The sequence below is a fragment of the Epinephelus moara genome, chromosome 6, assembly GCF_006386435.1.
Source record: "Epinephelus moara isolate mb chromosome 6, YSFRI_EMoa_1.0, whole genome shotgun sequence".
NCBI classification, from domain to species: domain Eukaryota; kingdom Metazoa; phylum Chordata; class Actinopteri; order Perciformes; family Serranidae; genus Epinephelus; species Epinephelus moara.
This window is the reverse complement of record NC_065511.1, coordinates 13,886,361-13,904,259: the sequence shown is the minus strand read 5'-3', so window position 1 is coordinate 13,904,259 and position 17,899 is coordinate 13,886,361. Positions and strand designations below refer to the sequence as shown.

Below are 17,899 nucleotides of genomic sequence, written 5' to 3'. Positions count from 1 at the left end.
ACCACAGTATCCTAGTAAATATATAATAATACACTAAAGTCTAAAATCTAAGCTCCTGCTTTTCTTGATTTTGCCAAACCAGGTATGAACTGGCCCAGCAGCTGCAGCCCCAGTCAACAGATGATCCCTTAGGAGGGGGCACGGTGGCCCATGACATACAGGTGGAAATAGATGGAGATACCCTCCAGCAACCAACTGCTACATCAGCAGAGCAGCAAAGTATGCTGGGACTTGGCCAGACAGAAGTTGTGAATGGAAGTCAACAAGTGACTTTGGAGGCACCTCTGACTGACCAACCCCTTGTACAAGGAGAAGGTAAACAGTAGAGGGGCCAGAGTGGGGTGCCAGCAGTGCTATATCATAGATGAAGTGAAGTGTATAGGACAAGAGCATCTTTATGGATTAACTGTTAACATTTGTTGTTGGAAACTCAACCAGATTTCTACCAAAAGGAGCAAGAAAAATGTAATGGCAGAAAGATGTTGGATTTGTGCTTTTCTAAAACTACCGCAGTTTTAAAATGCATGTTTTGTGGTCAGGTTCAGTCCTCTTGACCTCAGCGTTCTATATTTAATGACATTTTAATAGTGCATAGACTGACATTTTCCCTCCATACAAATGCAGCACATTGTTAAAATGTAAAAGGAGAGACAAGTCCATAGAATACAGTATTTTCACATTGTTCCCAAATGCAGCAGCTACAGCAACCAAGCTACACCTTATCTAACCTCTATTTTTTTCTCACGGTTATAAAGTATTTTTTATTTATTTTTATTAAAAACCTTTTATCAGTTTGCACAGTTTCATGACTATGCAGGATGAATTGTGTAGTTTATATAAGAATATAAGGATTCATAAAGATGTAGTGTCCCATGGAAGTGCAGTGGGCAAACACCATCAAACATGGAAACAGAAATAACGACAAGAGCAGAGCAGTTACACTAAGTAGTGTGCTGTTCAAGTACTTTTTTAGAGGGAAACTTAGGTATTTTTCCACTTGGACCCTATTTTCCTATGTTTTTGTGTCTAAGTGATTAATTGGAAAAAAAGAACATTTAAAATTGCACCAGCAGCGGACGTACATTGATGGTGTGTAATTGCACGAAAGCATTCATTTCAGCCTGTTTCGTGGCTGCCGGCTTCAGCACTCTCGCTCAATACTGGACCAGTTTCAAAAATGTATGATATAAATGATATAAAAACATGGGGAAACAGGATCCAGGTTAAAGTTTCCCCAAGTGTCCCTTTAACGTTACCTAGATGTAGAAACATTTAAATGTCCTCCCTATCAATCTTTCTTTCTTTTTTTAAATAACTTGTGTTGCTGTGCATTTCTTTCTCTGTGATGACAGATTCGTATGTGACTACCCAACATGCTTTGCCTCAGAATATCAGCCAGTTTGAGACACCAGCACTTCCTCAGCCTGCCTTTGACCAGCAAGCTCTAACACAAGGTGCAAAAACACACGCTTTCTGCCTTACGATTTCACTCATGGAAGCATCTTCATCTGTTTTTTCCCTGCAGAATCGGTTTTTTAACTATTGTGTCCCTAATGCATGAGAATACACAATTGAGTGTGTGCTTATCTATGACTAATAAGTAGAAAGTCCTTGTGTACTATTGTACCAAACATATGTCTTCTGATTGAACAGTGAATAGACAATGAGTTGTAGCAAGTCATTATCTTTCCAGTAATTACCCTGCAGTGTTTATTGTTAATAAACTGTGCAGTGTGCAAATGTTGCCCTCAAGAAACCACCTTTGTAATGAAATCTTTTGCTTTAGATTATCGTCAAAAAGAAATCAATTAAAAGAAAAACAGCAATGATAGAATAAAGTTTCTGTCAGCTTCACTCATCTGTCAAATGAGACAGCAGATGTTGGTTGAGGGGTGAAGCCATACTTACTGAAATTCTCACAACTGCGAATTGAGTCAGAGAGATACAAGAAACTTTCACAGATGGTGCATGCGCCATCTCCATTCTTTCTTCCCTCTACTTTGCATAACTCGTAATCCAGTGGAGTGCTTTCAAACATATGGTTGCTCCTTTACTCCCACCAACTAACTCAACAAGTTCCCACCACAGGTCCCAGCCAGTTGGCATAACTGACTGTTATTGTTGGCAGCCTGGATTCTGTGGAATCACAATAATGGGCAGTGTAGCACACTGACAGCAAACATCTGTCAGGCAGAAATACCTTTCCCATTCTCTCAGAAGGCACTACAGCCTTTTTATCTGCTCAGAAAAGACCTGGAATTTCATCATTTTAGAGACGAGGCCATATGGCCTCGAGTACCATCAAAGCTTCATAGGCACAAAACATGTGCCTCGACAAGAGGACACTTAAGCAGCTAATCATATTTTAACTCCCAGTTTACCGCTGCCATGTGTAACGCATTATTATGTTCTATCAGTGATGCCTGAGGTTTTATGTGTTGTTTTGTAAATTTTAACTTACTTTGTTTGCTCATCACAGGGTCTGGATTTGTAAATTGCTGCAGTTCATGTGTGCACATGCTGTGCTTTGTATGAGGTTCACATAGTGGGTCTGCAGCAAAATTAGTAGTTCTTAAACAGCTACAGAATGTTCTGAATAATGAACAACCAGACTGTCAAAGCGCTAACGTTTCAAAAATCACAAAAAGGAGCTTGGACTGTTTTCCTTTGTGCGTTATTCAGTAGTTACTTTTGTTCTGAAATATTCAGTTGTAGGCACAGTTTGAATTTGTTAATTTAAAATCATCCGCTTTGAAATGTTGAATAAATTTCAACTGTATAAAAACAGCCTGTCAGTTAGATTTAGACAGAATATGCAAACACAGAATTTCAAAGACAAGTTTTTGTTTTTTCAACCCATAAATAAGCTCCTAGATAAATAATCTAGTTTGGACAGAAGTGTCTGCCAGTGAATGTAATGCAATAACTTTAAATCACCACAGTGGAAGCTAGTTGCACAATAACAACTAGTAAAAGATACACAGGCCAGACAGCTTACAGCAGACAGCATTGTGAATGATGTACTGCCACTGGGCACAAAAGACCTGTGTTGACTTCTTAACTGCTCTCTCAACACATTGTTTAGACTACTAAAACACCAAACGGGATGACTTTCAAATGAAGTATGGTCTGAATCTGTCTTCTGTCTTGTCTACTATCAAGTTTTATTATTATCACACATAATCACTTGGGAAGGAGCGTATAAAACAATAAATATAGATACACAGAGATATTTGATCCAAAAACTAGTTACTTGTCAACTTATTCTTTTTTTCCCCCACATAGTTTACACAGAGATTTCTAACACTAACAGACCCAAGGCTCTACATCATCTAGCGTCTTTGTGCTGCAGGCTGTAATCCCTCTGTTGTTCAGTCGTCAGTGTCATTAGTCAACAGTTTTAATGGATGATAGTATTGCACTTTAAGTTTAGTAATTTAAAATCAATTAAAACCATCCTCCCTGCAGACGGGCCAAGTTTCTGCCTGCTGTTTTGCTGTGTTGTGCAGAGATGTGATAAACATGCATGCACACCTAAATTTTGTAGGTGCCAGTTATTATTTTTGCTAGGAGAAAGATTTGTGCCTTATTGACTTATTAACTGCATTTGTTGTAGATTCACTTTTGCTCATAAATGCTGTCTCATCAGGTATTTTGCCTCCTGTAGGTTTAGTGTTAGTGTTTTTATTTTAATCCATCCATTGCTTATAACTGCATTACAGTATCTTTCATTTATATGTGTAATTTAAAGTTTTGTAGCCAAAAACTGTTTTGCTATAGCCATTTTATTTCCCAGTTCCTTATAAAGTCAGTATTTCAGTCAGCCAGTGCTAGCACCACTGAATCTGATCCATAACTCAAGAGACTGATTATTCTTTGCCAACTCCCTCCAGGCTTCACCATCACTGAATCGAGCTACAATCAGTCCCAGTTCTCCACCGTCCAGCAGCTGCAGGATTCCAGTACCCTGGAGTCTCAGGCCCTGTCTTCCAGCTACCACCCCCCGAATCTGCTCCATGTTCCCAGCGCTGAGGTGGTGAGTCCTGGGCCTCCACATGTGCCCTTAGCCCTGGACTTCAGTTCTCAGATGTAGAAAGTGGATATATTCACAGCATCAGAATTATATTTAAAACTGAGTTCAGAATTTCCACCACAGACTCCCTTTTAGAGTAGAGAATTAGATCAAATTTTGGAGCAAGTAGCTGCATAGATTTGCGTATTGATGGTACAAGAACTGATCTTCCTGCAATTATAATGGAAACTCAGTGCACTGGAATATAGATAGAGCTAATTTACTGACTCATGAGAAGATCTGCTTAATTAATGGCCAGGCTTTATCATTAATATGTAGTTCACTGGCTAGCAGGTTTTTATTTCATTGACCTAATTCTCCGTATTTTCTTTACATTTCGGACTTACTACTAACCACCATCTCAAATAACAAATATAAATAGTTTATGAATCAACACATCATGGAGGTAGGATTTATTGCAGGACATGAAACTGAAATTGATCTTTTCATATCAGTAAGCATATAACAGTATTTCCCAAAATGTCCAACTATTGATTTGAAGACCTCTAAACCAAACACAAGACACTGGACCCTAATATTGTCTTGTAAACTGTATTTCTATCTGCATTAAGCTGACTGTATCTTGTTTATTTGTCTTTAGACAAATGGGCTTCTCCAGCAGAGCAGTCAGGATGAGCTTCAGCTCACCACTGAAACACAGGAATACCAGGATGACAGCGAGGACAACAGCAAGAGAGCATACAGGTTTACTTCAGAGTTTTTTCTTTTCTGTGTGTGTGTCCATGTCTGTATATGCCTGTGCAAGTGGCTTTAGAAAGTACCAATTCCAACCCTCTGTAAAAGCAACAGCAGTTGTTATTAGAACGTCAAGTCATCTGGTTCTTCCTCTGCCATCATTGCACCTGCATTTCCCAAAGGCAATTTTTATATGTCATTCTTACAGATCCTTTTAAACTCTGTCAGAATGGATAGAGCAGTGAACTGTGATGTTATTCCAGCATTTGGGAGGGCACTTTTTCACAATGCTCGTGTCATCTTGTCTTAGTAATTCAGGTTGTCCTGAAAAGTGAATCTTGGCCAGTTCTGATGTTGTTTATGCTCTGTTCATTGTCCCCCCTTTCTCACTAATCATCAAGGCATCTCATGGCTTGATGCTGTCATAGCCACATCTCCCAGCAGACGTAATAGTAACCATGCCATGGAAAGTACCTGGTTTTTTACCAAAGCACTTGGCATTCAGGCCAAAGACTTCACTTGTGTCTCATCAATGCAAAGCATCTTTTTCAATGTGCTCTCAGAGCAGCAAACTAAGGGTAACTCAGGAGTGGAATTCTTTCCACCATTTAGGCCTGATTGCACGTGGCACTCTGGCCTGATGAGCTGAGGTGTTGCAGCGAGGGTTTTCTTTCTAAAAGGTGCTACCATCTTTGGACATGAACTGCGACTCTACTCTTTGTCTTTTCTCTTGGACACCTTTAGGGGTCGAGGAAAAATTGATTCTTAGATGTATCGCAGCTCTCTTGAAAGATTATGTCTCGATGCAGAAAAATGAATAACCAAATTGTGGACATCATGAATGGCTGTAACAATTTTGTAAGGCCGACCTGTACATTCCTATAATAGTTCTGAAATATCTGAAAGAAGTGGACAGAAAGTACTACCATATGCATTTATGAGTTACATTCACAATATAAGTATTGTGAATGAAGACGACAGCAAAATCGAGGGAAAAACACCAGTCCCAATGCAAGGGTCAGTCTCCCCACGTCGTAACAATTCATGTGAGGGACAAGCATACAGGAAAACAATGTACTTGCACAGCAGGGTTTGTTTTATTTTACACTAACATTTAGTTAAACTCCTTATAGCTGTCATTAGCCAATTCCTGTTTTAGCCCATTACTAGGAAAACAAAACTAGCTAATATAACAGGCTATTCTGCTTTACCATTTGTTTAAAGTGCAAACAGCCTCAAATGGTATGGTAACTTAAAGTTAGAATGCCAGTAACTTGAAATTTACATTGAACCTTCTTTCTTTGCTAACGTGCTAAGCTTGATGCCATGGAGCAAACAGTGGAGTTTTTGTTGATCCTTGATGGACTAAGCTGTAAGTGAGGTCCTCCACGCTGTTCAATCCATGTCTGACATCCCTACTCTTGCGTTTTTGGTTTCAGAGAAGCGAAACAACCTCTTCTGAACTTTGACGATATCTGTTGTTGGACTTGCAGGTTCCATACACACACTATATTGGCATTTTCCCCTGTTCTGAAACTTGACAGGCCTCCTGTGCCTTGTAAGGTTGCTAATGTAGGATCGAACAGTGAACATGTGTGCTGTGTTTATGTTCTAAGCTACGTTATTTCATCAGTTTTGTTGAGGATGGCTGAGGTGGATACAATCCGACTGGCACCACCTGGTTTAAAAGCTAGGGTATAGTTGAATAGAAAATGGTCCTGGAAAAGAACGACACTTTATGCAAGTAAATTCATCTGTTAAAAGTGAGTTTAAAAGTAGCCAGTAATAACACAGTGAGAAAACATTAAGCATGTATAGAAGTCAAACATACTGATGCTCAAGATGCATCAATAATGGGTTTATAATCGCGTTGTAGCTCTCTGAAGTACTTCCAAGAAGTTTAACCAATGTTTTCATATTGTTTTTATGATCTCTTAACAGCCGCTACCTGTTATATTAGATGTACCACAGAACGGTTTATTACTGTTTGTCGGTTTGCTGGCTTTTAGTTTTCCCTCATTGCAGTGTTTGTAATGTGTTCGTGAGCTCTTTAACATCCAAAAGAGTCTTTTTCAGGGGTTTAAAAGCAAATTAATGATAGGCACCATCATAAACGCAGAGCCCAGGGAAATAAAAGGCATTGTTTACACCATTCTCAATTACTGCCTTTAATAACATTACCTGTCTTTGTTATCTGCATCTTTCATTTCAAACTTTTCCCCAGATAAAGCGATACCATTTAGAGACCTCAGAGATGCTTTCATGTATGCCCAGGCAACTAAGGTGTAATAATCAGTGTTTAGTTTTAACAACTTTGTAGAAGGTAAAAAACAAGTCTCATCTACATTTGTATGAAATTCTTCTAATTCATGCAGGGGAATTTGACTAGAATGAAATATAAAACAGTACATCGTCTGCTTTATCCATATCCAATATTTTCCTATGAGTCAGGATTTACCACTCTGACAGGGTGGAACTATGGAAAGGAATAGCAAAAACAATTTTGTCCATTCTCACACACTATATTTTTCTCCTTGACATCAGCTTCATATTTATACAGGTCTAGTGAATGTGGGTGGTAAACATGGGGATGGTTTTTGCCCTACAGATTTTTCAGGGAAGTTTACAGGAAGAAAACAAACAGGCAGGCACATCAAGTAAAGACAGCACTTACATCTGACCTTTGTTTCTCTTTTGAAGTCAAGTGGAATGAGACAGTTCTGAATTAGATACTTAAACTAAAGCTTCAGCCAAAAATACGAGATAATGTAGTCAGTATTTTCAACTTTTAGACCCAAATTATAAACCTGTTTTTTCCCATATTTTATGTCTTTTTTGTTCTCAATACAAAAGTTGTAGATATCCTCCCCAACTTTCTTTTAAAAGGATAGAACTCAAGGTGAATTTAAAAAGTTTCAGAACATCACACAGCATATTATCAGTTGCCCATACCTGCCCATGCACCAAATAAGCAACAGCAAAAGGCGGTGGTGTTTACAGTGAGTGCTGTCCAGAGTTAAAATGAGTGTTCTTTTGATTGGTGTGAGGCAGATGGGTCATTAGTGTAGTTTGAATTCTACATGTTTGAAATCTTTCATCCTGGTTCATGAGTAAGTCCTTGAAGAATTCAGTTTAGTTTGAAATTTATGAAGGAAACACAATCTGACATTTGATAAACGTGTATACATGCTGTGTTACCGTATCCTTCATAGGAGAGTTGAAAGCTGCTGAACAGATGAAGAGCCAGAGATGTGACATTGAAAATAAATTGAAAAGTGCAGCTGGTTCAGTTGAAGGACGTTCATCTCTCTTTCCAGTAAACATAAACCACGTCCTCCGTCAGCCCAATGTGTTTTGACCTTATTGAATTTAGCAACACAATCTGCCTTTTGCATCAGCTGAGGCTTGAACTCACAACCTCTGAGACTAAGAATCAATTTCTATCTCACTGAGCTAATTAGTCAGTGACAATTCATGTGTAGCTTCACAAATTGACTAAGCCAGACGTGCAGGTTTAGCAGCCGTCCATGCATGGAAAAGCAGATTTCAAACCACTGTAAAAAATTCAGTTATCGAAACAAAAATCTGAAAATACACATATTGCATCTAGACAGCATGGAGATGTTGGTAATTTGTTTGTAACAATGATTGATTTGCTCCATAAGTGAAAAACTGATGTTTAAAATTGCCATTTTTACATTGACTCCAATTGTTCACATTAGAGCAAAATTCAAAATGCTGTCAAAAATTCAGTTTTTGAGATAAAATTCTGAAATTTGCCACACATCATCTACCATGACTCTAGAATTTTGTCATTTTTTTCATGAACATTGAAGATTTATTTAGCAAGAATTTGCATGTATATGTTTACAGTACCGTTTACAGTCAAACATTTTGATGCACTGTAGGCTCAATTTTTGATAAATCAAAAATCTGAGAAACATAGTTTTTGTAGGACAGTCTGAAGATGCTCTGTAGCAAGTTTGGTGTCAATTGAGCAAAAATTGTGGGAGGAGATAGGTTTAGTAAGTTTTACAGTTTTTGAAAAAAAAAAAAACAGAGTGATGAACTTCATCATTTTTAATAGGTTTAAGTGTACAAACGTTTCTTCAGTATTGGGGCTACAGTTTGATGAAAGTTGTGAAGTTGTAGTATGTATGGTTGATTTGTTATGAATTTTCAAAGTTTTGAACTTTAGACGCTTGCTGTAGCGCCACCATCAGGACTATTGGCTTGAGTTTTACGATATCTGGCATGAGACCGGACCTTTGTGCAAAGTTTGGTGAGTTTTCACCCATGGGAAGTGTGATTTCCTCAGAAGAAGAAAGAAGAAGAAGAATACCTAGGATTACAATAGTGTCCTGGCAGCTTAGCTGCCCGGACCCTAATAATAGGCTTTTTGTTCCTCTTCTTTAGATGCAGTTGGTGTAACAAGGGCTTCAAGAAGTCAAGTCATCTGAAGCAGCACGTGCGCTCCCACACTGGGGAGAAACCATACAGATGTCACCTCTGTGGACGAGCCTTTGTGTCAGCCGGCGTGCTGAAGTCCCATCTCAATACACATACAGGTGAGCTCACTTTATACCAACTGCTGAACAGTCTTCAAGTATCCTCCTACATTAATTACATTTTAGAAACTAAAGCCTTTAAAGGTCACGAACACTATTAAATATATCATAATCCATTGTGTTTAAATTGGAATAATTAAAGGATTAGAATCCAAGTGGTACATTGTGATTAAAAATATTATTGCCGTATCTTCTAAAGCCTGGTCGTGCATTCCATTCGCACCACGATTACAAATTAAAAAGTTTGAAATGAGACTTGGAGGAACCTTTAAATCACCGCTTCCCACGATCAGTTTTTACGGTGTGCTGTCTGTGTAATTCAAGATATATGGAGGAGTGGAAAATAGAACATACCCATAGTTCTCTTAATGGAACAAATTAAAGTTTGATTAAGGTAATGACTAAAATGAAAGTTTTACAATGTATCTAAATATCTTCAAAGCAGTTAGTAGAAGTCTTAGCTTTAAAAATTAAATGAATGAGGATTAGAACAAAAAAAAAGCAAATAAAGAGACGATGCGTCTTTGACATTGAAGTTTCTTTTTTGCTGACTTTTAGCATAAGGTAAATAAGCAGTATGAGAAAAGTTACCAAAAGTTAAAATGTAAATTTCTCTTGTAAAACCTCCTAAAAAGTTTTAAATAGAACTTTATGAAACGTACAGACACCATGTGAAACCCTGCCTCTCTCATCTCTCGCTGACAGGAGTGAAGCCCTTTAAGTGTAATGTTTGCGACGCCTCATTCACCACCAACGGCAGCCTGAACCGCCACATGATTATCCACATCAAGTCTTTCAAATGCGCCATGTGTGACGAGACCTTCCGGACCAGCCTGCTGTGTAAAAAGCATATGAAGAAGGAGCATGCTGTGGAGGAACAAAGTAAGGACGCCTTGACAACATTCGGATGTTTGATTACATGATATGCAGGGTCTTTAAAATTCCATTGCATCTCCATAGTTGGGAGGGCTGTTTGAAAAGTTTGAAAACATTTAAACAAAATTTCTATGTCTATAAAACTGATTTATAAAAGAAGGGAAAGGGGAAAGGCTATAAAATCTATCAGCATGCAACAGATTGATTTTTGTGTTTGAATTATTGGACATAAGGTTTGATGGTGTTTCTACAATTTAATCTAAGGTTTCAAGTAAAGTTGTGTGTGTGGAAATGATCTGCTGTTGGGATAAATGTGTATTTTACTCAAATAGTGATAATAGTGATAACAGACCCATATCCTCACAGTTATAGGTATGGATAGTCAAGACGTCGAGGAGGAGGAAGACGAAGAGGATGAGGAAGGGGACCAAAAGTCCAAGAGAAGAGGTTTGGAAATCATCACGTTCACTGAGGAGCAGGCGGCCGAGCTGGCCAAGGATCCCGGTGAGGAGGCCTCGGTGTCGGAGCGGATCCTCGCCCAGTCAGCGGCTGAGAGGGATCGGATCAGCGAGATCAAAGACAAGGCGGTGGAACTGGAAACAGAACCCAAGTTTGCCAACTGCTGCAGTTATTGTCCCAAGAGTTTCAAGAAGCCTAGTGACCTCGTCAGGTAAATATCACACCTGTTTTATACTCTCTCAGAAATTCATCTCTGGTCTGTATGAGGCAAAGATTGAATACAATGAATACATTTTATATGTAGAAAATATTGCTATCCAATCCCTTTAGAGGAAAATTCTAGTATTTTTTAACTTGGGTATATATATATATATATATATATATATACACTGCCACACACCAAACATGTAGGATTAAAAAGACCATCTTTGACGCAAGTTACGTTCACCATTAACTATCTTACAACCTAGCTTACAGTGTGTTTTAGCAGAAGCTTGATGTTTCTGTGGTGAAAAGTTTCAAGAGATCTAATGGTAACTCCTTGCTCTGGAATCTGATTGGGCAGCATGAATTAAACACTTTTTTTCCCACCCAACTAAAGTATATTATGTAATGTAATTAGCTTGTTACATGATAATATGCCAGTGTCATGGAAAACTGGACTGATTGTAATCATGTGACCAACCAGATGAGTCTCTGCTTTCACACTGTGGTTTAGATGAAAAAATATTATATTAACTCTGGTTTTGAGCAGTCACACTCAGACAACTTATTATATTATGTTGTCATAAACATAAAAATACACAAATACCAACACATTCTGACTAGTTTACATGGCTGTTAAAGCACTCAAATTATCAGCTGAGCCCAGAGATGTGTGGGAGAACTGATCTAATTAGCTCCTCTTTGTTTGTCAGACTGCAGTAGAGGAAAGTCTCTTATTTGCTGCCAGCTCTGGCAGTCCCTCACACTGTCCGTTACTTTGTAAAGCTGGTCAGATATTTGATTAAATGCATGTAAAGGTGATCAGAGGCAGTATATGTCAATGTAAGCAATGCAACACACTCACACTTCTGGTGTAAACAGGAAGTTAAAAGACAAAACAGTGAAGTCTGAGCACTTAATTGACCCTTTACTAAGCCCCACCCCTCAAGCACAGACTGGCTAATCACAATGTAGCTTTGGCCAGCTCTAACAAGGCCCTGAAACCTAACTTGCTTTACAAGAACTACTGAAGGGAAGCAGAAAAACTCTGGCCATATTTGTCCAGCTGTGTGTCACCCCCGCGTGTGCAGGCGAACGGTGCCCGGCCTCCCCTGGAGTTCCCGTTTGCCAGCAAGGGTGGTGGTGGAGGTCTGCTGGTCAGCTGGCGGCATGGGGGGAAGCCAAACACTATTTATCTGCACACAAACAAAACCAACTGCACATTGGCAAAGCCTTCCCTTTTAGTCATTTTCTTCTGTCTCAATTGTCAGTGATGTGATGGTTCACTACACATCTGTAGCCTATGGTTAGGCTTTAGCTTCTAACTCTCCTTTTTAATAGTTTTAACCTGTTCTGGATATATCCTTCAAACACATATCATAGACCCGTCTGGCTGCCTATCACTGAAATTGCTTTTTCATTTTTTTCAGTCACAGTGTGAGCTCTATGCTAGCTCTGGCAGCGTGATTGACCATTACAAATGGGCGGAGCTTGGCGAAAAGTCAATTGTTGCTGAAATGCATAAGGTCAATAGGGATCTACAGGCAAAATTATAAGAAACAGACCCAGGTAAAAAAAAAATACTGTACAGTACTTTATGGTGGAAGTGAAGAGATGAAGATGAAGCCATCTTGTTGTTCTGTATGAACTAAGCTTTTTCCCCACACCAATCTGGTCAGAATTTTGACAATATTTTATCCATATAAATAAAATACAGACCTATTAAATCAAAGGTTAGTAGATCATCCAAAGTCCCCGAGCAGTTTACAGAGGCAATTATGTGTCAGACTTCCTGGTTAATGATGAAATGTGTGAGGTCACATTCGATTGTGTTCATAACAATCAGAAAATAAATTTGAATGAGAGTGAAAACAGTTTTAATCATTCATTCATTAGCCATAACCATTTATAATTAATTTAAATAATAATAAATAAGAATCTTTCTTGAAGCCAATCCATGTTATTAGACCTACAGAGTTTCAACCACTTCTCTCTTGAACTTAGCTTTAACTTTTCTTCTCTTGAAGAATTCCGATACTCACCAGTGAGCCACATTTATTATTTAAGTTTTCATATTCCGAGTCAGAGTGCATTTGCAATTTCATACAAGCTCGTCTCACGACAGCACTGGAAACTAAAGGCATGAGATGGAAGAGAGCTCTTGGGTAGTAACCAGTAAACACTGGCAAGGCTACATATTGTGCTGTCTGTCTCTATTATGTCACCCATGCTACATTTTCATGCATTCAAACTTAAGTTGCACTCACTTCAAACCTCTTGTCTGTCCTTGTGCTCTCTGAAATGTGCCTGTGTGGGTCTGTTTCACTGTGTAGGCACATTCGGATACATACAGGAGAAAGACCTTACAAGTGTGATGAATGTGGGAAGAGTTTTACGGTGAAATCTACCCTGGACTGCCATGTGAAGACACATACAGGTTAGAGTTTTAACATAAGAATGTATTGCTTAATTAAGTTGAAGTTGTTTTACTTTCTTACAGTGTTCCTGTTTCTGGAACATTGTGGTGTTTGGAGAAGTGTATTTTTACTAAAAAAGGGGGGAGGGTTTGATACAGGATCTGGAAAAATGAGACAGTATGATGGAATCTTATATTTAGATTACGGGAAGAAATGGTCTCACATTTTGGGGAATATGTTATTTGCTTTCCTGCTGAGTGTTAGATAAGAAGATTGATACTGTTAACAATTTTCTGCTCTCGTATCTGAGAGCGGTGTTGGATATCTTTTCATCTAACCCTCTGCTAGAAAGCAAGTAAACCCATTTCCCAGAATGTTGAAGTATTTCTCTAAGAGGAACTTATCAGAATGGGTTTCACAACACCTGTTTTGGATTGTGTATTGTCTCCCCCGCCCCCGGCTGTATTGAAACTTTGTGAACTACTGTAGCGAGAGAAAAAGTGAAGTTAGATAAGTTTCAAGGTTCTCGACCTGATTACAGACTCTTTGGGTATGTCCTTGAAATGTCAAAGCTTTTTGATATTTACAGCAATTATTGGCGTTGCATGACTGCTTTTTCAACAGAGCTATAATGAACAAAGAACAGAGACAATAAGTCAGTGTAGCCTGGAGGTGTGATGCTGTAGAGCCACAAGTCATATTCATTCTCACTATATCTTTGCAGGTCAGAAACTCTTCAGCTGTCACATGTGCAACACCTCCTTCTCTACAAAGGGCAGCTTAAAAGTGCACATGCGTCTCCACACCGGCTCCAAGCCTTTCAAATGTCCCTTCTGTGAACTCCGCTTCAGAACATCAGGCCACCGCAAAACCCACATCCAGTGCCACTTCCGGCCGAGCCTCGACAGCCGCAAATCCAAGCGGTCTGCCTCATCTGCCGCTCAGGCCAGTCAGGGTCAAGACCCAGGGACCGGGCAGGCCGTGGCAGCGGGCCAGGGGCAGCAGTCAGCAGCTTCAGAGGCTCTTCAACCTGTGGGTCTGCTACAGACAGCCAACTCTGACCCCAGCATTTACCTCCCGGCCAACCAGGTCCTGACAGGGCAGTTTGATCAGAATCTGCTGCAGCCGGGACTGGTGGGTCAGGCCATCCTGCCCGCCTCCATGTCAGGTAGGGATTATGGATGGGTCACACAGAACAAAAGAAGATTGCAGTTAATTAAGCAGTAGTTGCTAAGAAAATGTGCATATTTTACTGAGATTGATGGTTTGTGACAGAGCTTTGATTTTATTAACTCAAAGTTATAGTGTACCATGGTCAGCAGGCACCATTTTGAGAGGATGAAATAACTCACAACAGTAAAACGGAGGCACTAAACTTTATTATCCCAAAGAGTCACTCTGAGGTGTTGTGGAGAACAACACATTTTATTGTTTGGCACTTAACTCTGATCGTAATGTCAGGGTGATGATTAACAGACCAAAGTTTGTGGGTGTTACTGAAATGCCACAGGGATCGTCATTTCCAGTGTTGGCAAGTTTATGGGTAATCAGTTGGCTAGTTGCTTCGGACAGGATGAATGACTTCACAATGCCTGATGTGGCGAATGCTTGGAGGAGGATGGTGTTGTCGTATCACCACGAGCCATCTTCCGTTTACCCCTCCCTTTCCTTCAATGACAGGATTCTGTTTGATTAATACAAATCTGCTTTGTCATGATACCAAAACTCCCCCAAAGGATGTTTCTGATTTTTGTTCTCATCTTAACTGCATTTTTGAGGTGGACAAAACGCCCAGGTGTCACAGATGGATTATCACTTTTAGGCCTCTGTGATTGGCTTGAACAGCAGAGCACTGAAGGTTAAAAAATCTAGATTATGGTTCCAGTTTACAATTTACCCTTTAATGGAACATTTTATGTAAGGTAATTTATTCTGAGATCGACTTCCTTTCCTCAAGTTTGGGCCCAAGAATCGTTCATTTGACTCCACAATATTAAAATAACATCAAGTTTTCTTATTTAAAACAAACAGTGATGAGAAATGTTTATTGGATTGGGTTTATAATGCTGTGTAAATACTTAATAAGGCTGTTTATTTCTGAACACAGCACCATGCACGTACCAAAACACTCCAATTAATTTAAGTCAAATATGTTTACTAGAGGCTGGCTACTGTTTGCAGCCATAAAATGACTTTCCCCACACAGCGCCTGGGGCATAGCAGCCGGGGAGGTGGCCAAAAATGTTTTCCAGTCATTGCTTTTTTCTTAAAGCTCACCACTCCAGGTTTTCACATTCTCTCTCTTCCTTTCTCTCTGCTTTCTGCATTTTTGAGAGAAGTGCACAGTTTACTGTGGGCAAACCTCTCCCTTAGACCTCAGTCCTCTCATCATCTGGGAAAAGACTGAATACATTCCAGGATTTTCTTTGTTGTCTCTCAGTGGCTTTTGGTGGTACTTATTCATGAGATATTCAGTACCCTTACTGCAGGGATACTCTTCTTCTCCAACAGAAACCATTTTGGTTGCTCAGAAGCCTGTCAGTGCATAAAATGAACTGAATGTCATGCCTTGAAATCTCACCTTTTGATATGAGATGTAAAATAATGTATCTGTCTTCAGGGTCATCATCATTTGGTACCATGAAGTTATCGCTTGAATTTAAATCAGGCATTGACCTTTGTTACCTCATATTTTACCTGCCATTACCTGCATATTCTCTGCAGTAGTTTTGATTCCATATTTTTTTTGTTTTCAGATGATAAGGCTGTTGTAATTTTGAATTTTTTTGCATGAATAGCAGGTTGAGCTCAACAATAGATTGTATTTTTTTTCAAAGTACATACATTTTGATACTGGAAAAAGAAGGTAGTTTCTGTCTCTGTGCTGTCTGGAAGGTTAATTAACATTTAACATTAGCACAATTTGAGTATTATACCAAAAAAGTGAAATATGAAAATATGTGTGTGTCTGTGTGTGCTGCAGCTGCAGGAGACCTGACTGTGTCTCTCCCAGACGGCCTGACCACACTGGATGGCATCCACCTGCAGCTGACTCCTGCCAACCTGGTGTGCCCCAACGTCCAGATCTCTGGCATCGATACCAGCAACATCAACAACATCACATTACAGGTTACACACATTGTGTTATTAGTGAGCTCTATGTGTCATCATCACCTTGACCTTAAGTTGCTAAAAAGTAATGTTGGATAATTGGTGACTTCTCTGTTTGTCATGAATCAAGTTCTTAGTGAATGGTGTGAGAAAACTGAGCCTGTGCTCTGCAGCATATTTTTATTGAGTCAAATATGTTTAAAGCATGACTTGCAGTAGTTATCTCTTTGTCATGAGTTTATTTCTTAAATCGCACAAGTCTCATGACCCAAACCTTTTACTTAAGAGAGTATGAACCCTCATTGACAAAACTACCAGCCTGAAATCTATAATAATATATCAGAAATCAGAACGATTGTCATTTTCTGCAATGCTTTTCAAGGGCTTATGAGCCAAGAGAGTAATATTCATTTACACAGACACTCTGTAGCATATAGTGTAGAGCTTAGATTGGGCCCAAAAAAATCCAGCCCAACCCCACCCGAGCCCGTGCATGTTCTGTCCAAGCCTGGCCCGGCCCGTCCCTTTAACTGTAATTATGAGCCCGACATTTTTTTTAAGGATACGAACGTAGACATTGAAGGCTGACTCTCGTCTTTCTTTCCATAGCAAGCCATCCTCATGTGCCTCTTGAGTGTCGAAGTCCCTGTCTTTTTGCTGTCATATACCAGCATCGCTCTGCACTTGGTACACTCGACGAAGCCGACACACACGCTGTCACTGTCAACAACTCACATGTGCGTGGCCAGTGCCCCCCCCCCCCAGTGTCAAGGGGCGGCATGGTCCCATAGCCTAGGTCTATTATGAGGAGCCCAACCTGAGCCTGAGAATAGTGGCGGGAAATTTCGGGCCGGGTTGGGTTCGGGTTCGGGCTCGGGCAGAGAATCTAAGCTCTAATGTAGTGTGTTTGTATAACGTGTTTCATAGCATAATAATACTATTACATTAACATTGTCATACATAATGTATAGTTATACTAAACATATTAAATAAAACATCTCCTTGTTTATAGCATTTCCAAAAACATGCACTCTGTTTACAAAAAGCAAATGTTGAAAAACTGTCTGATACTTACATAATGTTTATCAAGAAAGAGATTGTAAGTGAAAAGAGGAATACATCTAGCCAAATCAGTGTCACCGTTGTCTTTAATTAATTAAACATCAGGTTGTAATTCTTTGCTTTAATTTTGTGTGTCAAAGCACTTGTAATTGCAGGCTTTCTAGGTCAGTAAGAATATTTAATAATGTAAAGACTGCAGCCTGTTTCCCCAGTAACATCACAAAGCTCACTGTCTTGTCGTTTCTTCATTTTCATCATGAAATTAAGCAGAAGACACTAATTATTCCTGGGGTGCATATCATTTTGTCCGAACCATTTCACTCAATTACTCAAACAGATTAGTTTGTGCAAAATTGCTGTTAGATGTGTTGATGTATCATCAGCTTTATTAAAGGTAGAGTAATTCTTAATAAAGGGCATTTCACTTGTACATT

At 39.3% G+C, this 17,899-nt stretch overlaps 1 protein-coding gene across 1 annotated transcript in view; it reads left to right on the top strand.

The window, feature by feature from the left end:
• The window catches only part of LOC126391882 (zinc finger protein 236-like), a 65,391-nt gene that overhangs the window by 27,840 nt on the left and 19,652 nt on the right, over positions 1 to 17,899 (top strand). Inside the window, exons 14-23 of the mRNA XM_050046858.1 lie at positions 83 to 315; positions 1,353 to 1,454; positions 3,894 to 4,036; positions 4,674 to 4,777; positions 9,185 to 9,336; positions 10,042 to 10,218; positions 10,579 to 10,882; positions 13,209 to 13,312; positions 14,017 to 14,460; positions 16,276 to 16,421. Of these exons, the coding sequence (XP_049902815.1) occupies positions 83 to 315; positions 1,353 to 1,454; positions 3,894 to 4,036; positions 4,674 to 4,777; positions 9,185 to 9,336; positions 10,042 to 10,218; positions 10,579 to 10,882; positions 13,209 to 13,312; positions 14,017 to 14,460; positions 16,276 to 16,421 (1,909 nt within the window). The remainder of the gene's footprint in view (positions 1 to 82; positions 316 to 1,352; positions 1,455 to 3,893; positions 4,037 to 4,673; positions 4,778 to 9,184; positions 9,337 to 10,041; positions 10,219 to 10,578; positions 10,883 to 13,208; positions 13,313 to 14,016; positions 14,461 to 16,275; positions 16,422 to 17,899) is intronic.